This window comes from Myotis nattereri, assembly GCF_964212035.1.
Source record: "Myotis nattereri genome assembly, chromosome: 11".
NCBI lineage: Eukaryota > Metazoa > Chordata > Mammalia > Chiroptera > Vespertilionidae > Myotis > Myotis nattereri.
This window is the reverse complement of record NC_138086.1, coordinates 11,327,615-11,348,871: the sequence shown is the minus strand read 5'-3', so window position 1 is coordinate 11,348,871 and position 21,257 is coordinate 11,327,615. Positions and strand designations below refer to the sequence as shown.

The following is a 21,257-nucleotide window of genomic DNA, read 5'->3' as shown; positions in this document are numbered from 1 at the left end:
GGCGGCATAGGTAAACACTGGAAATTGCTGCCTCCCACAACAACTTCAAAAATACAACTAAAAGACAAAACGGACATCATCTAGAACTACAGGAAGGCAGGCTGAGTGGAAATTCTAAAACAAGAAGGAAAGAGAAAAGCACACTGAGACTCAGAGGAGGTGCAGAAGTAAAGTGCAGAGGTATGGAGGTAAACGTGGCAAGCGCTGGCAACTGAGGACGCGGCTGTCTTTTTGAATCGGGAGGGAGTCACAAGCCCCCAACTGCTCTGAACTCCGCTTCCGGGAAGTATCTGGGGACCCAGACTCATACAGGCAGAAACTGGATTGTCTGGCAGTGGGCAGAACTCGGAACTCGAGGGCGGCTTTCTCTCAGAGGTGCTTGCAGCGATTACCGGGACACTGAGACGCACGGCCTCTTAGGGCAGAGCTGAGGATCAGCCATAGCTGTTTGCTCCGCCCTGTTGATTCCCTGAGACCCCGCCCCACCCAAGCTGCGGCAGAGGCTTTTGCAGAATACCCTGGCCCTTTAGAATCTGAAAATTACCTAACAAACTGCAGCTGGGCCAGATAGTCCCAGAACTTCCAAGAGAAGGCCCAAGGGCCCACAGCAGCTTGCATTGCTTCACAGCTGGGCCTTACCTGGACACCTCCAAACCCCAAACAAGGAAGGGGAATCTGCAGATCTCTTCATAGCTCCTGCTGGGTAGCCTCAGGCAGAGGCTAAATTAGCACCTCCTTAGATCCAAGAGCCAGTGTACCCAGTGGTCAGAGTGGGACCATCCAGATTACAACTCCTCAGATCCATAAGGGACACACTCAGGGGGCAGATTCAATGAGCACCAAAGCCCCACTGAAGCATGTCTTGCCCCAGAGTGGTGTCTTCAGCACAGAAGTTCTCCCACCGTAGACACAGCTGATTCTCACAGCCAATTGGCCTGGAGGTCCATTCCTCCCAGTGATACCTACAACAGTCAAGGCTTAACTACAACAAGACTGTGCACAAAGACCACAAAGGAGTGCACCAAGAGTGTCCACCGCAGGTAATTGGGGAGGCTGAGCCACTGGGCCCTATAGGACACCAGCACAGAAAGCCACTCTATCAACACAGGGAAGCATAAAAAATGCAGAGACAAAGAAACAGGTCACAAATGACAGAAATGGAGGAAAGCAAACTACTGGATATAGAGTTCAAAACCACGGTTATAAGGTTTTTCAAGAATTTTCTAGAAACCACCGATAAACTTGGTGAAACCCTGGAGGATATGAAAAAAGACCAACTAGAAATTAAGCATACACTGACTGAAATAAAGAATATTATACAGAGATCCAACAGCAGACAAGAGGATCCCAAGAATTAAGTCAAAGATTTGAAATACAAAGAAGCAAAAAATACGCAACCAGAAAAGCAAAAAGAAAAAAGAATCCAAAAATATGAAGATAGTGTAAGGAGCCTCTGGGACAACTTCAAGCACACAACATCCGAATTATAGGGGTGTCAGAAGAAGAGAGAGAGCAAGATATTGAAAACCTATTTGAAGAAATAATGACAGAAAACTTCCCCTACCTGGTGAAAGAAATGGACTTACAAGTCCAGGATGCACAGAGGACCCCAAACAAAAGGAATCCAAAGAAGACCACACTAAGACACATCGTAATTAAAATGCCAAGAGCAAAAGACAAAGAGAGAATCTTAAAAGCAGCAAGAGAAAAAAAGTCAGTTACCTACAAGGGAGTACCCATACGACTGTCAGCTGATTTCTCAACAGAAACTATGCAGGCCAGAAGGGAGTGGCAAAAAATATTCAAAGTGATGAGTAGCAAGAACCTACAACCAAGATTACTTTACCCAGCAAAGCTATCATTCAGAACGGAAGATCAGATAAAGAGCTTCACAGATAAGGAAAAGCTAAAGGAGTTCATCACCACTAAACCAGTATTATATGAAATGCTGAAAGGTATTATTTAAGAAGAGGAAGACGAAAAGGGTAAAGATAAAAATTATGAACAGCAAATACATATCTATCAACAAGTGAATCTAAAAATCAAGTGAATAAAAAATCTGATGAACAGAGTAAACTGGTGAATATAATAGAACCAGGGGCATAGAAAGGGAGTGGACTGATAATTCTTGGGGGGAAAGGGGTATGGGGGTGCAGGAAGAGACTGGACAAAAATCGTACACCTATGGATGTGGACAGTGGGAGGGGTATGGACAGAGGGTGGAGTGGGAACTGGGTGGAGGAGAGCTATGGGGGGAAAAAAGAGGAACAACTGTATTAATTTGAACAATAAAGATTTAATTAAAAAAAATTACTAGAATCACCACAGTACAAATGAGGAAACTGACCTTCAGATATTAAATAATTTTTCTAAATTACACAATCATTAAGTGATGAAGTCACCTCCTCATCTACTGCTCATCTAACTGTTCCTGGGTCCTTGGGGAAAATGAAGCAATACAATAAGTGAAGTGTATACAGACCAACTAAGCACTTAGTTTGGGCCATATATAACTGACTCTAAACAGAGTGAGGTATAGTAGAAAAGATCATGGACTTTGGTCTCAGGCCTAAATTTAAACTAGTGTTAGCATATTAATATTAACTTGGTTTTAGCAGAGCACAGCATAGGAGCTGGGACACAAAGGTGTCCATGCAAACAATAGCGGCTTCTTACAGAACCTACAGTCCTGCCCCTGGATAATTTTCACTTCTAATGGAGAAGATGACAGACAAGAAGGTCCTTTTGGCACACTGAGAAAGGCCATTTAACCCATAACCTCGGCAAAAAAAGATTTTTAATTGTGTCAAGATTGTTACCTTCACAAGAGAGGCTTTTATAAATTACTAGAGGCCAGTTCATGAAATTCGTGCACTTGGGAGGGTCCCTTGGCCCGGCCTGCACCCTCTCACAGTCCAGGAGCCCTCGGGGGATGTCTGACTGACAGCTTAGGCCCGCTCCTGCCACTGCCACTGCGCTCGCCAGCCATGAGCCCAGCTTCTGGCTCCCCTCTGTGGGAGCGCACTGAACACCAGGGGGCAGCTCCTACATTGAGCATCGGCCCCCTGGTGGTCAGTGTGCATCATAGCAACTGGTCATTCTGCTGATAGGTCAATTTGCATATTAGCCTTTTATTATATAGGATTCCTCCCAACTTCCAAAAATTTCCCCTCTCTACCCCTCTTCCTCCTGTTTGCAAAAGCTCACTTGCTCACACTCCCTCCCCCTCCTTCTCTCTCTCTCTCTCTCTCTCTCTCTCTCTCTCTCTCTCTCTCACACACACACACACACACACACACACACACACACACACAACTGAGATGAATACATGCAAACTGGGGCTTCATGGACTTGTACTTCACTAACTACTTTAAATTTCTGCTTTCCAGTAGATATGCCCTTTACAATAAGGCTCAATTCTTCAAGTCCTTACATCTTCACAGATTTAGATCAATTCCATTTTAAGAATTGAAGAATATAACAAATAGATGGGGGCAAAACTTAATCCAAAAGGACAAGACTTTGGAGCCAGGTCTATGAAATTCCAGTTCTCACCCTAGCTGGTGTGTATCAGTGGATCGTGCATCGGCATGCAGACTGAAGGGTCCCAGGTTCGATTCCAGTCAAGGGCACATGCCCGGGTTGCAGGCCCAACCCCCAGTAGGGGCATGCAGGAGGCAGCTGATCAATGATTCTCTCTCATCATTGATGTTTCTATCTCCCTCTCTCTTGCTCTCTGAAATCAATTAAAACATTAAAAAAAACAAACAACAACAACAAAAAAAAAAAAACAAGAAATTCCAGTTCTCCAGGAACTGATTATTAACACAATTGCCAGATAGGAGGGGGTTTGGTGTTTGGGTGACAAAAATAAAAGGAATTAAGAAATATAAATAGCCAGTTATAAAAATACTCATGAGATGTGAAGTACAGAATACAGAATATAGTCAATCATATAATAAAAAGCTAATATGCAAAGCGACCTAACGGCAGAACAACCAGTCACTATGACATGCACTAACCACCAGGAGGCAGACACTCAATGCAGGAGCTGCCCCCTGGTGGTCAGTGTGCTCCCACATGGGGAGCACAGCTCAGCCAGAAGCCGGGCTCACAGCTAGCGAGCGCAGCAGTGGTGGTGGGAGCCTCTCCCGCCTCTGCAGCAGCACTAAGGATGTCCCCCAAGGGCTTCCAACTGCAAAAGGGCACGGGCCAGGCTGAGGAACTCCCCCCGAGTGCACAAATCTCATGCACTGGGCCTCTAGTAATCCTAATATATATAAAGAGCTAGATGCCATCACACCCAACGGGCAACCAGTCACCATGAAGTGCCTGGAGCACCTCTCGGTCTCGCCATCCCCCACCTCCCTAGCCGGTCACCATGAGGGGGGCTGGTGGCGGGCAGGACTGGGGACTGTTGAGCAGCAGTAGCAGGCTACTTCGCAGGTGGCTGTGAGCTTAGCAGAGCAGTCATCCGGGCAGCAACAAGTTTCGCAAAGCAGTTGCGGGGCAGGGGAGTTTTGTGGAGCAGTTGCGGGGTGAGGAGAGCCTCACGGAGCAGTGGCGGTGCAGGGGGAGATTCGCGGAGTGTCCAGCGGTGAGCTTCGCAGGGCGGCAGCAAGCTTCACGGAGCAGTCGAGGGGCCGTGAGCATCACGGAGTGTCCTGGAGCGGGGAGCTTCACGTAGAATCACAGGGTGGCAGAGGCCATGTGACGGAGGCCAGCCTAGGCCTAGGGACCCTAACCGCACACAATTTCATGTGCGCTCGGCCTCTAGTATTATAATAAGTCAGATGGGTACAAGACTTATCAGGATGATTACTTTGTGAGTTATATAAATGTCTAATCATTACGTGGTACACCTGAAACTAATATATTATGTCAATGGAATTAAAAAATAAATTTTGAAAGTTTTAATTAACATTCCATAAAATTCAAGAAATAAAAAATTACAATTAAAATTAACCTAACTTTAAATAACTGAATACATTATTTGAATTTTTTTAAAGAAGGGCCCTGGCTGGTTGCTCAGTGGTTAGACCATTAGCCTTGGAAGGAAGGGTCATGGGTTTGATTCCTGGACAAGGACACATACCTCAGTTGCAGGTTCAATCCCCAGCCCCTGCTCTGGGTTCAATCAATGTGTCTCTCTCACATCGATGTTTCTCTCTCTCTCTCTATCTCTCTCTCTGTTGTCTCTCCTCTCTAAAAATCAATGGAAAAAATATCCTTACTCCTCCAGTGAGGATTGAAAAAAAAAGAAAAAAGAGCATTGAATGCCTGGGTGGAAAAAGAAGGAACATCTGTAATACTTTCAACAATAACTACAAATTTTTTAAATGATTAGTAAATAAGCCAGTCAGACAAAGACAACTATCACATGATCTCACTTACATGTGGAATCTAATGAACAAAATAAACTGATAAAATAAAAATAAAAATAAAAGGAGAACAATATGGTGGCATAGGTCACCGCCTGTACTCGCCACCTCCCACAACCACATCTTAACCCCTAGAGTGCCGGGGAGCGCGATCGCACTCCTCCTGTCTTTCGCCAAAAGTGCCAGGAACGCTATCAAAGCTTCGAAATGGCGTCCAGTTCTAAGTCTGCTTTTATTAGTGATGATGATATTGCTAAATATGACAATGTAGTAATGGTTTCCTTAAGTTTTTGAATATGTAACTTCATTTACTAGCGATTTATAATTTTTTTCCTAAACTGCTGTAAAATCAGCAAAAATGCCTTGGCAGTTTTAGCATAGTTCCTAGGATACTGGTTGACACTCTAAGGGTTAAAAATATGCTCAAAGTCACTAATCATCCTAGAATACAAATCAAAATGACAATGAGATACCATCTCACACCTGTCAGAATGTGTATCATCAACAAATCAACAAATGACAAGTGCTGGCGAGGATGTGGAGAAAAAGGAACCCTCATGCACTGCTGGAGGGAGTGCAGACTGGTGCAGCCACTGTAGAAACTAGTATGGAGTTTCCTCAAAAAATTAAAAATTTGACCCAGTAATCCCACTTCTAGGAATATATCTCAAGAAATCAGAAACACCAATCAGAAAGGATATATGCACCCCTATGTTCATAGCAGCACAATTTACAATAGCTAAGATTTGGAAACAGCCTAAGTGCCCATCAGCAGATGAATGGATTAAAAAACTGTGGTACGTCTATACAATGGAATACTATCTGTATATATAAAACCCTAATATGCAAATAAACCAAATGGCAGAACTGAACAACCAAACAACCAGTCGCTATGATGTGCGCTGACCACCAGGGGGCACACGCAGAACATGGTGAGCATCGGCAGCAGGTGGCAGAGCGCCGAACATGGTAGGTGTCAGCCTCAGCAGGAGGGTGGAGCAGGTGAGCAGGGGCACCAGACCAAGGTGGGGTGCAGGTCGCTGTCATCGGGGCGAGCCTCTGGTGGTTAACAAAAATTCTTTGCTCCCAGGAGCCGCGGTCCCTCCCAGCACTCGCACCTGCTGCCGGCGCCGGCCCCACTCACACCCACTGCTGGCTCCCGGCGCTGGCCCTGATCGCTCAACGCCTTCAGCGGGTGCAAGCAGCAGCTGCCAGCCCCGATCACCCCTCAGGGCTTCTCCACCTCCCCCTGCTCCTGAGGGGCGATCGGGACAGCAGCCGCCGCTCGCACCCGCAGCTGGCGCTGGCCCCAATTGCTCCACACTATCAGCGGGTGCGAGTGGGGCCAGCGTCATCAGTGTGTGGGAGCAGCAGTAGTGGGAGCAGGGCTGCTGGCAGAGAGGGGACCGGGGGCCATGGCAGGAGGGGCCAGGTGGGGGCACAGAGGATGGTCCGAGACCCGCCCCTGTGCCCACTGCAGCCTTGCGGCCCACAGTTCCTTTCAAGGTGCACAAATTTGTGCACTGGGCCCCGTGCTGCTATAAAAAAGAAGGAACTCTTATCATTTGCAACAGCATGGATGGACCTGGAGAGCATTATGCTAAGCGAAATAAGCCAGTCGGAGAAAGATAAATATCACATGATTTCACTCATTTGTGGAATATAATGAACAACATAAACTGATGAACAAAAATAGAACCAGAGACATAGAAGCATCAAACAGACTGTCCAACCTATGAGGGAAGGTGGCGGGGGAGGGGAGGAGAGGAGGTAAGAGATCAACCAAAGGACTTGTATGCATGCAAATGAGCATAACCAATGGACACAGACAGTAGGGGGGTGAGGGCATGTGCTGGGGGGTGGGAGGGGCTGGGCAAGGTGATGGGGGAAAAGGAGACTCATCTAATACATTAAACAATAAAGAGTTTAAATTTTTAAAAAAGAAAGAAATCAGAAATAATCAGAAAGGATATATGCACCCCTGTGTTCATAGCAGCACAATTTACAATAGCTAAGATTTGGAAACAGCCTAAGTGCCCATCAGCAGATGAGTGGATTAGAAAACTGTGGTACATCTACACACTGGAATGCTATGCTGCTGTAAAAATAAAAGAAAGAACTCTTACCATTCACAACAGCATGGATGGACATGGAGAGCATTATGCTAAGAGAAATAAGCCAGTCAGAGAAAAATATTTATCACATGATCTCACTCATTTGTGGAATATAATGAACATAAACTGATGAATAAAAACAGAGCCAGAGAAAAAATATCTTAGATCAATGGAATAGAATAGAGAGCCCAGAAATCGGCCCGAACCAATATGCTCAATTAATATTTGACAAAGGAGGCAAGAACATACAATGGAGCCAAGATAGTCTCTTCAATAAATGGTGTTGGGAAAATTGGACAGATATATGCAAGAAAATGAAACTAGACCACCAACTTACACCATACACAAAAATAAACTAAAAATGGATAAAGGACTTAAATGTACGACAGGAAACCATAAAAATTCTAGAAGAATCCAAAGGCAACAAAATCTCAGACATATGCCGAAGCAATTTCTTCACTGACACAGCTCCTAGGGCACTTGAAACTAAAGAGAAAATAAACAAATGGGACTTCATCAAAATAAAAAGCTTCTGCACAGCAAAAGAAACCATCAACAAAACAACAAGAAAACCCACTGTGTGGGAAAACATATTTGCCAATGTCATATCTGATAAGGGCCTAATCTCCAAAATTTATAGGGAACTCATACAACTCAACAAAAGGAAGATAAACAATCCAATCAAAAAGTGGGCAAAGGACCTAAATAGACACCTTTCAAAAGAGGACATTCAGAAAGCCAAGAGACATATGAAAACATGCTCAAAGTCACTAATCATCCGAGAGATGCAAATCAAAACAACAATGAGGTATCATCTCACACCTGTCAGACTGGCTATCATCAACAAATCAACAAACGACAAGTGCTGGAGAGGATGTGGAGAAAAAGGATCACTTGTGCACTGCTGGTGGGAATGCAGACTGGTGCAGCCACTATGGAAGACAGTATGGAGTTTCCTTAAAAAACTGAAAATGGAACTCCCATTTGACCCTGTGATCCCACTTCTAGGAATATATCCCAAGAAACCAGAAACACCAATCAGAAAGGATATATGCACCCCTATGTTCATAGCAGCACAATTCACCATAGCTAAGATCTGGAAACAGCCTAAGTGCCCATCAGTAGATGAATGGATTAGAAAACTGTGGTACATCTACACGATGGAATACTATGCTGCTCTAAAAAGGAAGGAACTCTTACCATTTGCAACGTCATGGATGGAACTGGAGAGCATTATGCTAAGTGAAATAAGCCAGTCAATGAAGGAAAAATACCACATGATCTCACTCATTCATGGATAATAGAGACCATTATAAACTTTTGAACAATAATAGATACAGAGGCAGAGCAGCCTCAAACAGATTGTCAAACTGCAGCAGGAAGGCCGGGGAGGGTTGGGGGGCAGGAGGTAGGGGGGTAAGAGATCAACTAAAGGACTTGTATGCATGCATATAAGCATAACCAATGGACATGAGACACTGGGGGATAGGGGAGGCTAGGGGACTGTCTAGGGCGGGGGGATAAAATGGACACATATGTAATACCCGTTGTAATACTTTAAGCAATAAAAAAAAATAAAATAAAATAAAATAAAATAAAATAAAAATAAAAATAAAAAAAAAAAAAAGAATATAACAGAAGTAATCCTGTTATTTGCAGATTTTTAATATTTCCTACAACTTTTGTGATATTATACTATGTTAGTGCAGTTTTGGTAATATTATATTTAAAATCTTTTTTCCTTGAAATATTAATGTCTGTTGCAAGTAATATTATATTTAAAATCATTTTTCTTGAAATATTAGTGTTTATTGCATGTAAATGGCCAATTATTTTGTATCTACAATCTGGTAATAGATTTATTTTGTATATGGTAAAAAATGTTTTAATAAATAAAAAAGAATTATAATTCCTTTATTGTTGTTTTTTAAATATATCTTATTGATTTTTTACAGAGTAAAGGAGGGATAGAGAATTACAAACATCGATGAGAGAGAAACACTGATCAGCTGCTTCCTTGCACACCTCCTACTGGGGATGTGCCCACAACCAAGGTACATGCCCTTGATCAGAATCTAACCTGGGACCTTTCAGTCTGTAGGCCGACACTCTATCCACCAAGCCAAATCAGTTAGGGCTATAATTCCTTTGTTTTTAAAAAACTATCAGATATTGTTACATTATTTTCTGTAGGCAAGCAATCCTATGTAACAAAAGGCTAATATGCAAATTGTCCCCTGGAGAGTTTGACCAACAGGGAGTTCGACTGCTCACTATGACATGCGCTGTCCACCAGGGGCAGTGTGGAACAAAAGAAGGCCCCAGCCAGCAGCCAGGGAAAGGAAGGCCCCAGCCAGCAGCCAGAAGAAAGGCCCCTGATCACCAGCCAGGCCTAGGTACCCTACCTATGTACGAATTTCGTGCACCAAGCCTCTGGTGAAAAATAACTATTCATGCAAAATTCAAACATTTTTAGGAATACTTTTATAGTCAAAACTAATTAATGTCTGCATCTTTGCTCAAACGTAAGTGATATTATGTTGTTATCGCTTCTGTATCTCCCTCCAAGAAAATGTTTGTTCAAATAATGGGGGGGGGGGGGGGGGAGGAGTTTATTCTTAGAATGGTCTTCTCCAACTAATTGGATTTGCTTTTAGATTTTTTTGTTGCTGTTGATATACTTTCTATTGATTTCAGGGAAAGGAAGGGAGAGAAAAAGATAGAAACATCAATGATGAGAAGCATGCCCCCTACTGGTGATTGAGCCTGCAACCCAGGCATATGCCTGACCAGGAATTGAACCATGTCCTCCTGGTTCATTGGTCGGTACTCAACCACTGAGGCATATCGGCCAGGCTGCTATTAGATTTTTTGTATTACAATTTCAGACTTACCGAATGATAATACATATATACAATTTCCAGTTTAGAGAAAAAACAATTGAGAAGCAAGTTTCTAATATTTAAAAACTACAATTTAGCTTCTCATACTTCATCTCTCAAATGTAACAATTTAAAGCACTCTCTTTGCTAAAATAGGCAAATAAGTTTGGAAAAAAATTTTCTCTTTAACCCATAATTTCAAGTACTTTGAGCCTGAACTGAGAAAAGTATAATTTGTTGTGCTTTATTTTAAATAATATATATAAATAAGGAAGGAAGTATCCTCCCACTCCAACAGAGTCCTAAGGAAAGGTACAAACCAGATCATACCAGGTCTTACATTGTGACATTATAGGAATCTACTAGTAAATATATGTCACAGAAAGAAAACCAATTGAGTCAAGTGGATGTAATAAATTGATAAACACCTGAAGAGCATTACTTTATTAATTCTATTAATAATGCTTAATAAACAGTACCTATCAAATAAAGGAAAAAGATCATTTGTAAAAAAAGTAAATTTCATTCTCTTATTCCCAAGAAGAAACTAGAAACTGGAAAAACTTAACAGAGGGAAGAACTGTGAGCATTCTATTAGCTACTGCTAATCAAATAACACGTTAGAATGTTATTACAACTGACTTCAAAACCACGAAACACTAACTCTAGATCACACATAAATTCAAACTGCTTATTTTTAAAAGCCACTTCTTTTTTTTTAACGACTATAGTCTGAGAATGTTAAGTGATTGTACTATTTTACACTGTTAAGCTTTTTTATTTTAAATAAATAAGACTCCCTTCCTCACTCACCTAAGAGATTCCTTTAAAATCCTCTACAGGCTTGCTCAAAATTTCATAAAGACTGACACTTAACCAAAATTCTGTGCTTAGATTTGGAGGTCAACTTAAGGAACAAAAACTATGCTTCTAACTAATATATTTTCAGTTTCCTAAAATTCAGAGGGAGAAAAAAATGCTCTCTCAGATAAATGCTGCCTTATTTTGCTGAGATATTTAGTAATTGCAATTAAACAGTGACTCCTCTGGCCACAGACACAGCTAATACGAAAAACTGCTAGAACTAACTGGGCCTGTCAGTTTCTAATTTTAGCGCAGTTGGTAGTGCAGAAATGCCTGCTATATTTGAAGGATTGGTAACAGTAATACACAGGCAACTGTCCTGCTCCACTGTAATATCAAAAATGAATTTCATTACATATTCTCTCTCTTCCGGGAAACTCAAAACCCTTTATAGCTATCTTTACAATGACATTGCAAATAGAATAAGGATGTTGGGAGATAGTAATTCATATTTACGACAAACAAATGGTCAGTAGTATGGTTACAAACAATCCATTATCCTGTTCAGTGCCTTTTTTTTTTTTTTTTTATTCTTTAGGAAGACTATCCAGGATAAATGAAATCCCATGTATTTTAACCTGTCATTTCACGGTGGCCGACAAAGCCCTTCGAATACAAACTTCTACAGAAACAAGCTATTAAAATGCCTTGGATTTAAATAGTTTACAGTCTACAAAGGACTGTCTGATTCACTTTACCATCTCCTATGAAGTCGCATTCCAGTCAAGGCAGCCATTATTCACCAAGCTGGAAAACCAACTATCTGTACCACACAAATACTCACAGAATGCCCAAGGGTGGTGGCCACTGCAGTTTATTTAAGAAGCATGAACACGCCTCAAGTAATATTTGTCCAGTCGTACGCTTCCTATCAATGCCATGCCAGTCCCACACCTAGACAATCACTAAGCTGTCCTGACCCTCCTGACCAGTCACACTTAGACCACACCGTCCCTTCTTCCCCACAGTGTTTTTCCGTTCAGAACTTCTCCTCTGAATACACAGGAACACCTTTTCCCACCTTTTCCTTCAGCCTCTCGCCCAGCTACCTCAGAAGTATCCTTTTATCTCTCTCAGTTTCAGCTGTGAACCAAATAATCAGCCCAGCCCTGAGAGCTGAGCAGTAACAATAACCCTCCGATCCAGGGAAAGAAAACCCTGTCAGCGGTTCTCAAGCTGTGGGTCACGAACAATGAAAATACACCCTGCATATCAGATATTTACATGACGATTCATAACAGCAGCAAAATTACAGTTATGAAGTAGCAACGAAAGTAATGTTATGGTTGGGGGTCACCACAACATGAGGAGCTGTATTAAAGGGCCGTGGCATTAGGAAGGTTGAGAACCACTGCTAGGTGGTGAAGTAAAGTAGGACCACCAGTGCTATCAATCTGGGAAAGCCTTACAAACGCCCGAAGTAATCCACGCATCCCTCTTTTCATTTATCATCACTGAGCAATGAGCATATGATAGAAATACAAGAAATGAAAAAGTCATAATGCCCACGCTCAAGCTCTTCTGGGTGTACTAAGGAAATAGTCTCCCAAAAATCTCCACCAAGTTCTCATTCTCATTAATAAATTAAGCTGCTTTCTCATTTAAATACATGTTTTAATGTGTTCACTTGTATTGCTTCATTTAATAGGACAACTAGTATTATAACAGTAATAGTTTTGCTTTGAACAATTTTCATTCCACGGGTACAAAGAAACTATCAGCTATATAGTTGTTTATATGGGATATAAACAGACTGTGGGAGCCTAACAAAAGCAGATAGCACAGTGCCTGGCTCATGTAAGAATTCAATAAATGTTAATTCTTCATCCCCTCCTAGTTCCAATCTACATATTTACACTGGATCTTCATACACACACACACACACACACACACACACACACACACACACACAGTGGGGCCTTGACTTACGAGTGTCCTGACTAACGAGTTTTTTGAGATACCAGCTGTCTCTTGGCCGATTTTTTGCATTGAGTTGACAGAGTAATTTGAGTTAACGAGCTCGGTCTCGGAACGAATTAAACTCGTAAGTCAAGGCCCCACTGTATGTATGTATATATACATATATGTGTGTGTGTGTGTGTGTGTGTGTGTGTGTATTTCAGAGAGGAAGGGAGAGAGAGAGAGAGGGATAGAAACATCAATGATGAGAGAGAATTGGCTTCCTCCTGCACACCCCACACTGGGGATGGAACCTGCAACCCAGGCATGTGCCCTGAGTGGGAATGGAACCGTGACCTCCTGGTTCATAGGTCAACCCTCAACCACTGAGCCATGCCAGCCAAGTTGGATCTTATTTTTAAGATCTAATTTCAACCAGGCATGATTCTTGCTCAGAGGAAGCAAAATATACTTGGAAGCATTAGTGAACTTGGCAGTATATTAGGGGATATTAATTGTTCAGCACAGAAAACAAGTACAGGAACTGGGAGGAATACAACTGACATGAGATGTGTGTCCCAATAATAATCGACAGGAGTGATGAAACTTTAACCCTTTGAGTGCCAACCAATATCCTAGGAACTATGCCAAAATTGCCAAGGCATTTTTGCTGATTTTACAGCAGTTTAGGAAAAAAATTATGAATCGCAAGTAAATGAAGTTACATATTCAAAAACTTAAGGAAACCTTTACTAGATTGACATATTTAGCAATATCATTATCACTAATAAAAGCAGACTTAGAACTGGACGCCATTTCGAAGCTTTGATAGCGCTCCCGGCACTTTTGGCGAAAGACAGGAGCACGATTGCGCTCCCTGGCACTCTAGGGGTTAATTTTACAGGTACATGCTTTTCCAAATGAGTGAATAAGCAAACCAGTGGATGAATAAATTAACCAGTGAATGAACACAGTCTAGAGTCAGTGAAACGGACTAGAACAACCAGGTATACGATAAATGGCAATATTACTGCTGAGTCACTACAACCAAGTGACACAGTTTTTCATTCATTCAACAAATACATACTGAGTATGTGTTAGGCCCAAATACTCACTGTTCAAGATCCTGGGAATACACAGTAAGACAAAGCAAGATAAATGAAGTCCCTATTCTCAATGAGTTTACAGTCACATGGGACAACTATTATCCTGGCTTACAAAGTATGATCATCTGACCCCTACAATAAATAAATAAACAAGAACTATACCAAACCATGCTCAGTGCTAAGCAGAGAATTCAAATCAGGTGATACTACAATGACTAGATGGTCATTTTAAATTGGATCATGAAGAAGAACCCCTTGATAGAAGATAATGTATTTAAGCAGAGATGTGATTACTAAGAAGACTATCATGCAAAAATCAAGTAGAAAAGGTTTCTGGTGGAGGGAACAGATAGTGTACCTGGTAAAAGCCATTAAGGCCATGCAAATGTGATTAAGAATGAGAGAGAAATTATAACATGTCTGGAGGGTAGTGACCTCGATGAAGAATGGTAGAAATTCAGATAGAAGGGGTGGAAAGGGGTCAGATCCTCAGACTTTGTAAGCCAGGGTAATATATTTGGATTTTATTTTTGAGATGCAAAGCCACTGAAGGGAGCCACATGAAATCTGGAGTTGTCTTCACTAAGAATTAAGAATCCAAACTGGAAAAAAACATATTAAGTCTACGTATTTGCTTGGTTCTATACCCTGTACTCAATGAAATTTATCCCAAGACAGTGAAACAGAATCCTATAGCCAGAAAGAACCTTAAGGAATGCAAAGCTAGCATTGTACATGTATGGAAACTGAGAGAGAGAAAAAGCATCATTCAGGTTGCTTCATTAATGGCCGAGAAAAACGTCTCCAGAAATAAGAGCAACTAAGATGTCTAGGATATAGCCTCAACTCAAAGCTGACATTAATCAGGAAACTGTCCTTGTACGTGTTCATACACTGGATTACCATGAATTAGATGCACATGACCTATCAGGAAAATTTGTTAAGTTTTTGTGACAGCTTTAGACATCCATCTAAAACTGGAAATTCAGAAGATGCACATCTGAATCAATTCCACTGTTCCTATCCCAACTCACTGGGTACACAATAATTTGAAGATTCATTTACAGAGTGAGTCATAAGAAGCTACTATGTACAAGGAATTGTACTGGGAAACGAAGAACGAGTCTAGTAGAAGCCATGAAGCACATTTACAGAAAGAGAGATACCTCACACAAACACGGACACACATTGCAAGGTAAAAATACTGATACACAGTGCAAGGTAAAAAGAGCCAACATGCCTCTCAGAACATGCACTGTAAAAGTTGGAAGAAATATTTCTTTCAATTGAAACAATCAGAAGGCAGCATGCAAGGTAGTCCTTGAAGGATTGGTGGGATTTACAGATGGAAGAAGATTTTAAACAGGCACAGCAGGGGCAAAAGAAGTAGGTAAACTGAAAGCAGGCCCTCCAGATAAGGCCAGTGTTAATTAAATTTAGAGCAACTATTTCCAGTATGAAAATACTCAAAACTAGCTGTACCTGAAGTTATGTATCATTTCAGTTCAGTAATGAGAATTTTGCATCTGTATTTATCACCTTAAATCACACACACACACGTTTTATAATATAAACAACACTAAGTTTAGATGAGACCATTACATTTGTTTTCCAAAAGCAATGAAATACAATTTCAAAGATCTTTGAAACCTTGCTTTCCAGGAAACAGAGAAAGAATTGAAAAATCACTTGTGTGGTACAAAAATGGCAATGTTTTAAATGCAACATCTAAAATCTCAGAACATAAGGTAGATGAGAAAGTGATATCAACATCACAGTATAAAGTAAATTATAGCACTATTTTTAAACTAATCTATTCTACTGTTTTTCTTGAATATATTATATCCTGCATGGCTACTCCTATTTATTAATTTTCTGTCCTTCTGGAAAAGCACTGTTTTAGGATGTTAATTCACTTGAAAAGTGACAATTATATAATTCAGAGGGTTTTTTAAATCATATTAAAAGTTCATTGTATTTTCAGTAAATCATAAAACTATTTTAACACTCTCTTATCCAACTCAAGGGCAGATAATCAAAAAAGCAATTATCAAAGCTAACCAGTACATGCTATTTCTAATGTTTGCTTTTTCCACTTTCCTTCTTCAAAGTCACTTTTCATTATTAGGTTTGGTTGCCTAACTGGAGTTTTCTCCGTGTGGCCTGTGGAATTGTTTGTACTCTATCCCTACCCTAAATGGCAGCTCGGTGCAATGAAGGGCAAGCAAATCCAGGCAGTGGAAGTAGAGAAGGAGAACAATGAAACTAAGGCACAGCATGAAAAGAACATGATGGGAGAACTGCAAAGGGATCATTGTTCAATAAAGTCCTTTCCTTTACCGTTTTAAATGCCAGAGGATTCCCAGTTCTCTGAATCCTACCTGCCCTTTCACATATTCGTGCCTTTGTTTGGGAGGCCCATCCTCTGTGTCCCCAACTCACAACTGTGGAATTCTCCCCATCCCCCAAGACTCAGTCCAAAAGAAGCCCCCACGGCCTTGCCCTGCTCCACTTTGCATTATGAGACGTTGTACCCACGTTGTAAACTCTTTATTTAACCTGAGTTTTACAAACTTGCGTAATCTTTCCCATCATAACCTGTCGCAGTGCCCTATGCATAGGAGGCATTCAAGAAAATTTTCATGGGTTTAGCATATTTACCACAAAATAGGATCAAATGAGGCCAGAAATATTAGAGATGCCATCCGTAATCAAGATACGGAGAAAAACAAGCCATGTAGATTTCCAGGACAACTCAGGAACATTTTTACCAGAGTCCACTGGCCGACAAGGGCAGAGCTGGGTCTGTGTCCTGGGAGCCCCGGCTCCGGGACTGCCCTCCCTGCAGCGCGTCCTCAGCTTTCCTGAGGAGGAAGGCCCGCCCCAACCACCCACAACTCCCTAAAACAGCGGTTCTCAACCTGTGGGTCGCGACCCCTTTGGGGGTTGAACGACCCTTTCACAGGGGTCGCCTAAGACCATCGGAAAACACATATATAATTACATATTGTTTTTGTGATTCATCACAATGCTTTAATTATGTTCAATTTGTAACAATGAAAATACATCCTGCATATCAGATATTTACATTGCGATTCATAACAGTAGCAACATTACAGTTATGAAGTAGCAACGAAAATAATTTTATGGTTGGGGGTCACCACAACATGAGGAACTGTATTAAAGGGTCGCAGCATTAGGAAGGTTGAGAACCACTGCCCTAAAAGCAGCTTCAGACTCAGTTGCTCTCCAGGGACACCTGCCTTCACCTCACAGGAAGAGCTAGCACCACAGGGCTTAGGAACCGCAAAATGAGTCCCACAAGAACCCCTTAGATCTCCCTGCAAGAACTAAGTTCCACCATGGGAGGTTTCAGTGTCTGCCTCTCCCACTTCTTCCCCCAGAAACAGCAGAGGTAGCTGCTCTCAGGGTGCTTCTCCTTTTACCTCGCTTTATGACTAAATGCTCTCAGGGTGCTTCTCCTTTTACCTCGCTTTATGTGCATAAAACCAAACTGTGGAAAACTGCCTCAGTCTCCCTCTATCGTGTAGCTGATGAGATTCAACCCAGGTGGCCTATTCATCTTCGGATTTTCTCTTATAAGCTCAAATGAGAAATGAACCTATTCAAATTAACAAAGGTATTTGTGAAAAAAGCTAGATTAAAGTTGCTGTGAGAAGCCCTAATACTAGTAATTTCTTCTTTAAAAGACTACACACATTCCCCACATGTACTTTTTGCTTTTTTGCCTGTTCTGCATAAAGTATTGGTATATAGCAGTGATGGCGAACCTATGACAGGCGTGTCAGAGGTGACACACGAACTCATTTTTTTGGTTGAATTTTTCTTTGTTAAATGGCATTTAAATATATAAAATAAATATCAAAAATATAAATCTTTGCTTTACTATGGTTGCAAATATCAAAAAATTTCTATATGTGACACGGCACCAGAGTTAAGTTAGGGTTTTTCAAAATGCTGACACGCCGAGCTCAAAAGGTTCATCATCACTAGTATTATAGCATTTTGTGGGCACATGAACACATATACACATATGGATGACTACTTAACCTACTTTAAGAAAATATAGTACACAAATGTGTGTTCTGAAATATAAATTTTAAATGAGAAACATTCACATTTTTAAAATCCTACAATGACTCTTTTGGGAGAAAAAAATAAGACCCACTTACCAATAAATATGATTCCCTTACTACATATATTCAAGCAACTTCTTAAAATTACAGGACTTTGGGACCAAAAGTATCTTATAGATGTACTCACATAAAGCAAGGAAGACAGTACTGTGACAAGCAGCCACTCTAACATGAAAAGCCCGAAAGCCATGGTCCATGGGATGACTGAATCCAAGGCCTGAGCAGTGACTATTGAAGCGGTAAGTGACTCCAGGGTGCAGAACCCTATCTGCTTGGCAGGGGTACTCACCCAGGGGACACTATGAAACCATGTAAATACGAGCATGAGTTCGAGTGCTGAAGATGTCTGAGGTTTCTACTGAAAAGCACAGCACGAGCTCAGTGAGTAAGGACATGATCTCAAGTATGCAAACAGCTGTGTCAGTGCAGTGAGCACCACACGGGAAAATAAATGCATTTCCAGACCTGGACTCCGAGCATGTCAATCACACACTAGGTAGGAAATATATACACAGACGTAGACATAGACATGGCATATACATATATTCAGGACTGTAAGAAGTTCCCAAAGTACTGTGAAATATTAAAAAAAAAATATAGCCCTGGCTGGTTTGGCTCAGTGGATAGAGCGTCAGCCTGCGGACTGGAGGGTCCTGAGTTTGATGCCAGTTGGGGGCACATGCCTGGGTTGTGGGCTCGGTCCACGGTGGGGGTGGGGGGGGGTGCAGGAGGCAGCCAATCGGTGGCCCGCTCTCATCATTGATGTTTCTCTCTTTCCCTCTCCCTTCCTCCCTGAAATCAATAAAAATATATTTTAAAAAAAAATACAAAATATATCTAGTCCCACAACTATTTCCAGACCTCACCCTCCCTGCAGAATACACTTTGTTTCTGCACCGTCCCTGGAGCTGGTGAGTGTTCTTCGCGGCTTTTTGCGGACTCGGTTCATTCCCATCTCATAGCTTCGCGCACTCGCGGCCGCGGCTGAGACCTGCGGGCCCGACCGGGTCCCGGGGCCGCGTGCAGGCGCCGGGGGGCGGGGAGCGGGTCACCGACCAGCGTCCTCCGCCCTGCGCTCGCGCCTCTTCTCCCCCTTCGCTCTTCCGGCGGGCACCCCGACCGGCACCCCGACCCCGAGCAACACCTGCGGGGACCCCTCACGGGCCCGGGTCAGAGCGACGCCCCGCCCACCCCACCCCCAGGGCCCGAACGCGGGCGGGTCAGGGCGCGCCTCCGGGACGGTCCCTCTCGGAGCCTTCGCTGCCGGGCGCCCCCCCGCCCCCCCCCCCGGTCAGCACCCCAGGGGGCGCCCGCGGCCGCCGAGCCCGCCGGCGGGGACAGACGCCTCGCCCGCCCGCCGCGCGCACGTCCAGCACCCGCGGCCGGAGGGGCGAGGAAGGACGCGGGGCCAGGCCGGACCCCGCGGGGTCGCTCGCGGGCCCCCTCGCCCCCAGCCCCGTCCTCCTCCGTCGCCCGCCCACGAGCACCCGGGAGGGCGGCCGGTTCGGGCCGCGGTGCCGTCGCCGCGGCCGGGCCCGCCTCGCGGCGTGTGCGCGGCGCCTCCTCGTCGCGGGGCCGGGGGGGCGGCCGGCCGTTCGCAAACGGCCCGCGGGCCGGCGGCCGCCCGAGGCGCGGCGCCCCCAGCAGGTGGCCCCGGCGGCGGATCCGGCCCCGCGCGCGCCCGCCCCCGCCCCCGCCCCCGCCCGCCCGGCCGGCCCGCGGCCCCGCGCGAGTTGCACTAACTTTCCGGTGGGGAGGCCCGGCGGCGCGGGCGGCCTGACCTGAGCTCCAGTTGTCGTTGAGCTTCAAGGGCACCCGCAGGATGTAGACCAGGAAGAGCACGAGGAAGAACCACACGGTCCAGAGGTACGTCCAGGACCACACGACGCAGGACTTGAGCTGCTCCAGAAAGCCCGCGCCCGCCTCGGCCATCTTCCCGCGGCGCTGCGCGGCGGCCGCGCTCCCGGTGTCTGTCGGATGATTCACCGGCCGAGGCGCCGCTCGCGCCGCCGCCGCCGCCCGGAGCGCCCCCAGCCCGCCGCCCGGAGCCGCGCGCCCGCCGCCCGCCCAGCCGCCCGCCGGCTCTCGGAGGCCCTGCGAGCGGCTCGGGAGCGGTCACGTGGCCCTGCCCCTCCGGGTCCACGCCGTTTATTTTTATTAGACTTATATTTAGAAAGGCGGCCCAGGGGCACTCGGGACTAAGCACAGCAAGTGCGGAGGGCTTCCTGCAGGCCAGGCCCCACTGTAAGGTCTGTATAACCTAATGCGATCCTCCGGTCACTCCCATTATACAGAGAGGTAAACTGAGGCACAAAGGCATGGTACCTTAAACTGAAACAAGAATTCAATTGCAAGGTCTGTATAATCTAATGTGATCCTCCAGTAACTCCCATTATACAGAGAGGTAAACTGAGGCACAAAGGCATGGAGCAGTTTACCTTAAACTGAAACAAGAATTCAGTTGCAATCTGATGGATGCCAGGGCATGAGGGCCTGAACCCCACACTCTTTCTTTCTCTGAGCCTCGGGAAAGAACCACTCCCCCCACGCACACACACTAGAAAAAATGTCACCGGTTTGTAGGCCTGAAGAGCAGTCACTCTCAAGCAAGACTTGGCTTGTGCACGCTGTTTACCTTGGTTTTGTCTTCCTTGAATCAGCATGGGGGTTTTCCAAAGAAATGTCTTGAAAGAATGTTTATCCTCCAATTTGGGGAGCAATCACAGTTCAAACCATGCTTGGCCCGCTTTTAATGATATAAACAATTCTCTGGGATAATATTGGCTTATTTTGAACTGGCTACTTTAAACAAGAAGTCAAGCATAAACTGCTAAATAAAATGTGGTCTTGAACC

General features: G+C 43.9%; 1 protein-coding gene across 2 annotated transcripts in view; it reads right to left on the bottom strand.

Moving 5' to 3' along the window:
* ST7 (suppression of tumorigenicity 7) overlaps positions 1 to 20,396 on the bottom strand; it is a 308,904-nt gene extending 288,508 nt beyond the window's left edge. The window contains exon 1 of one of the 2 annotated variants that reach the window (XM_081102061.1): positions 20,185 to 20,396. In XM_081102061.1, the coding sequence (XP_080958187.1) occupies positions 20,185 to 20,335 (151 nt within the window). In that variant the 5' untranslated portion in view covers positions 20,336 to 20,396. The remainder of the gene's footprint in view (positions 1 to 20,184) is intronic. The other variant, XM_081102062.1, reaches the window with a different exon arrangement.
* Between the last annotated feature and the right edge of the window lie 861 nt (positions 20,397 to 21,257).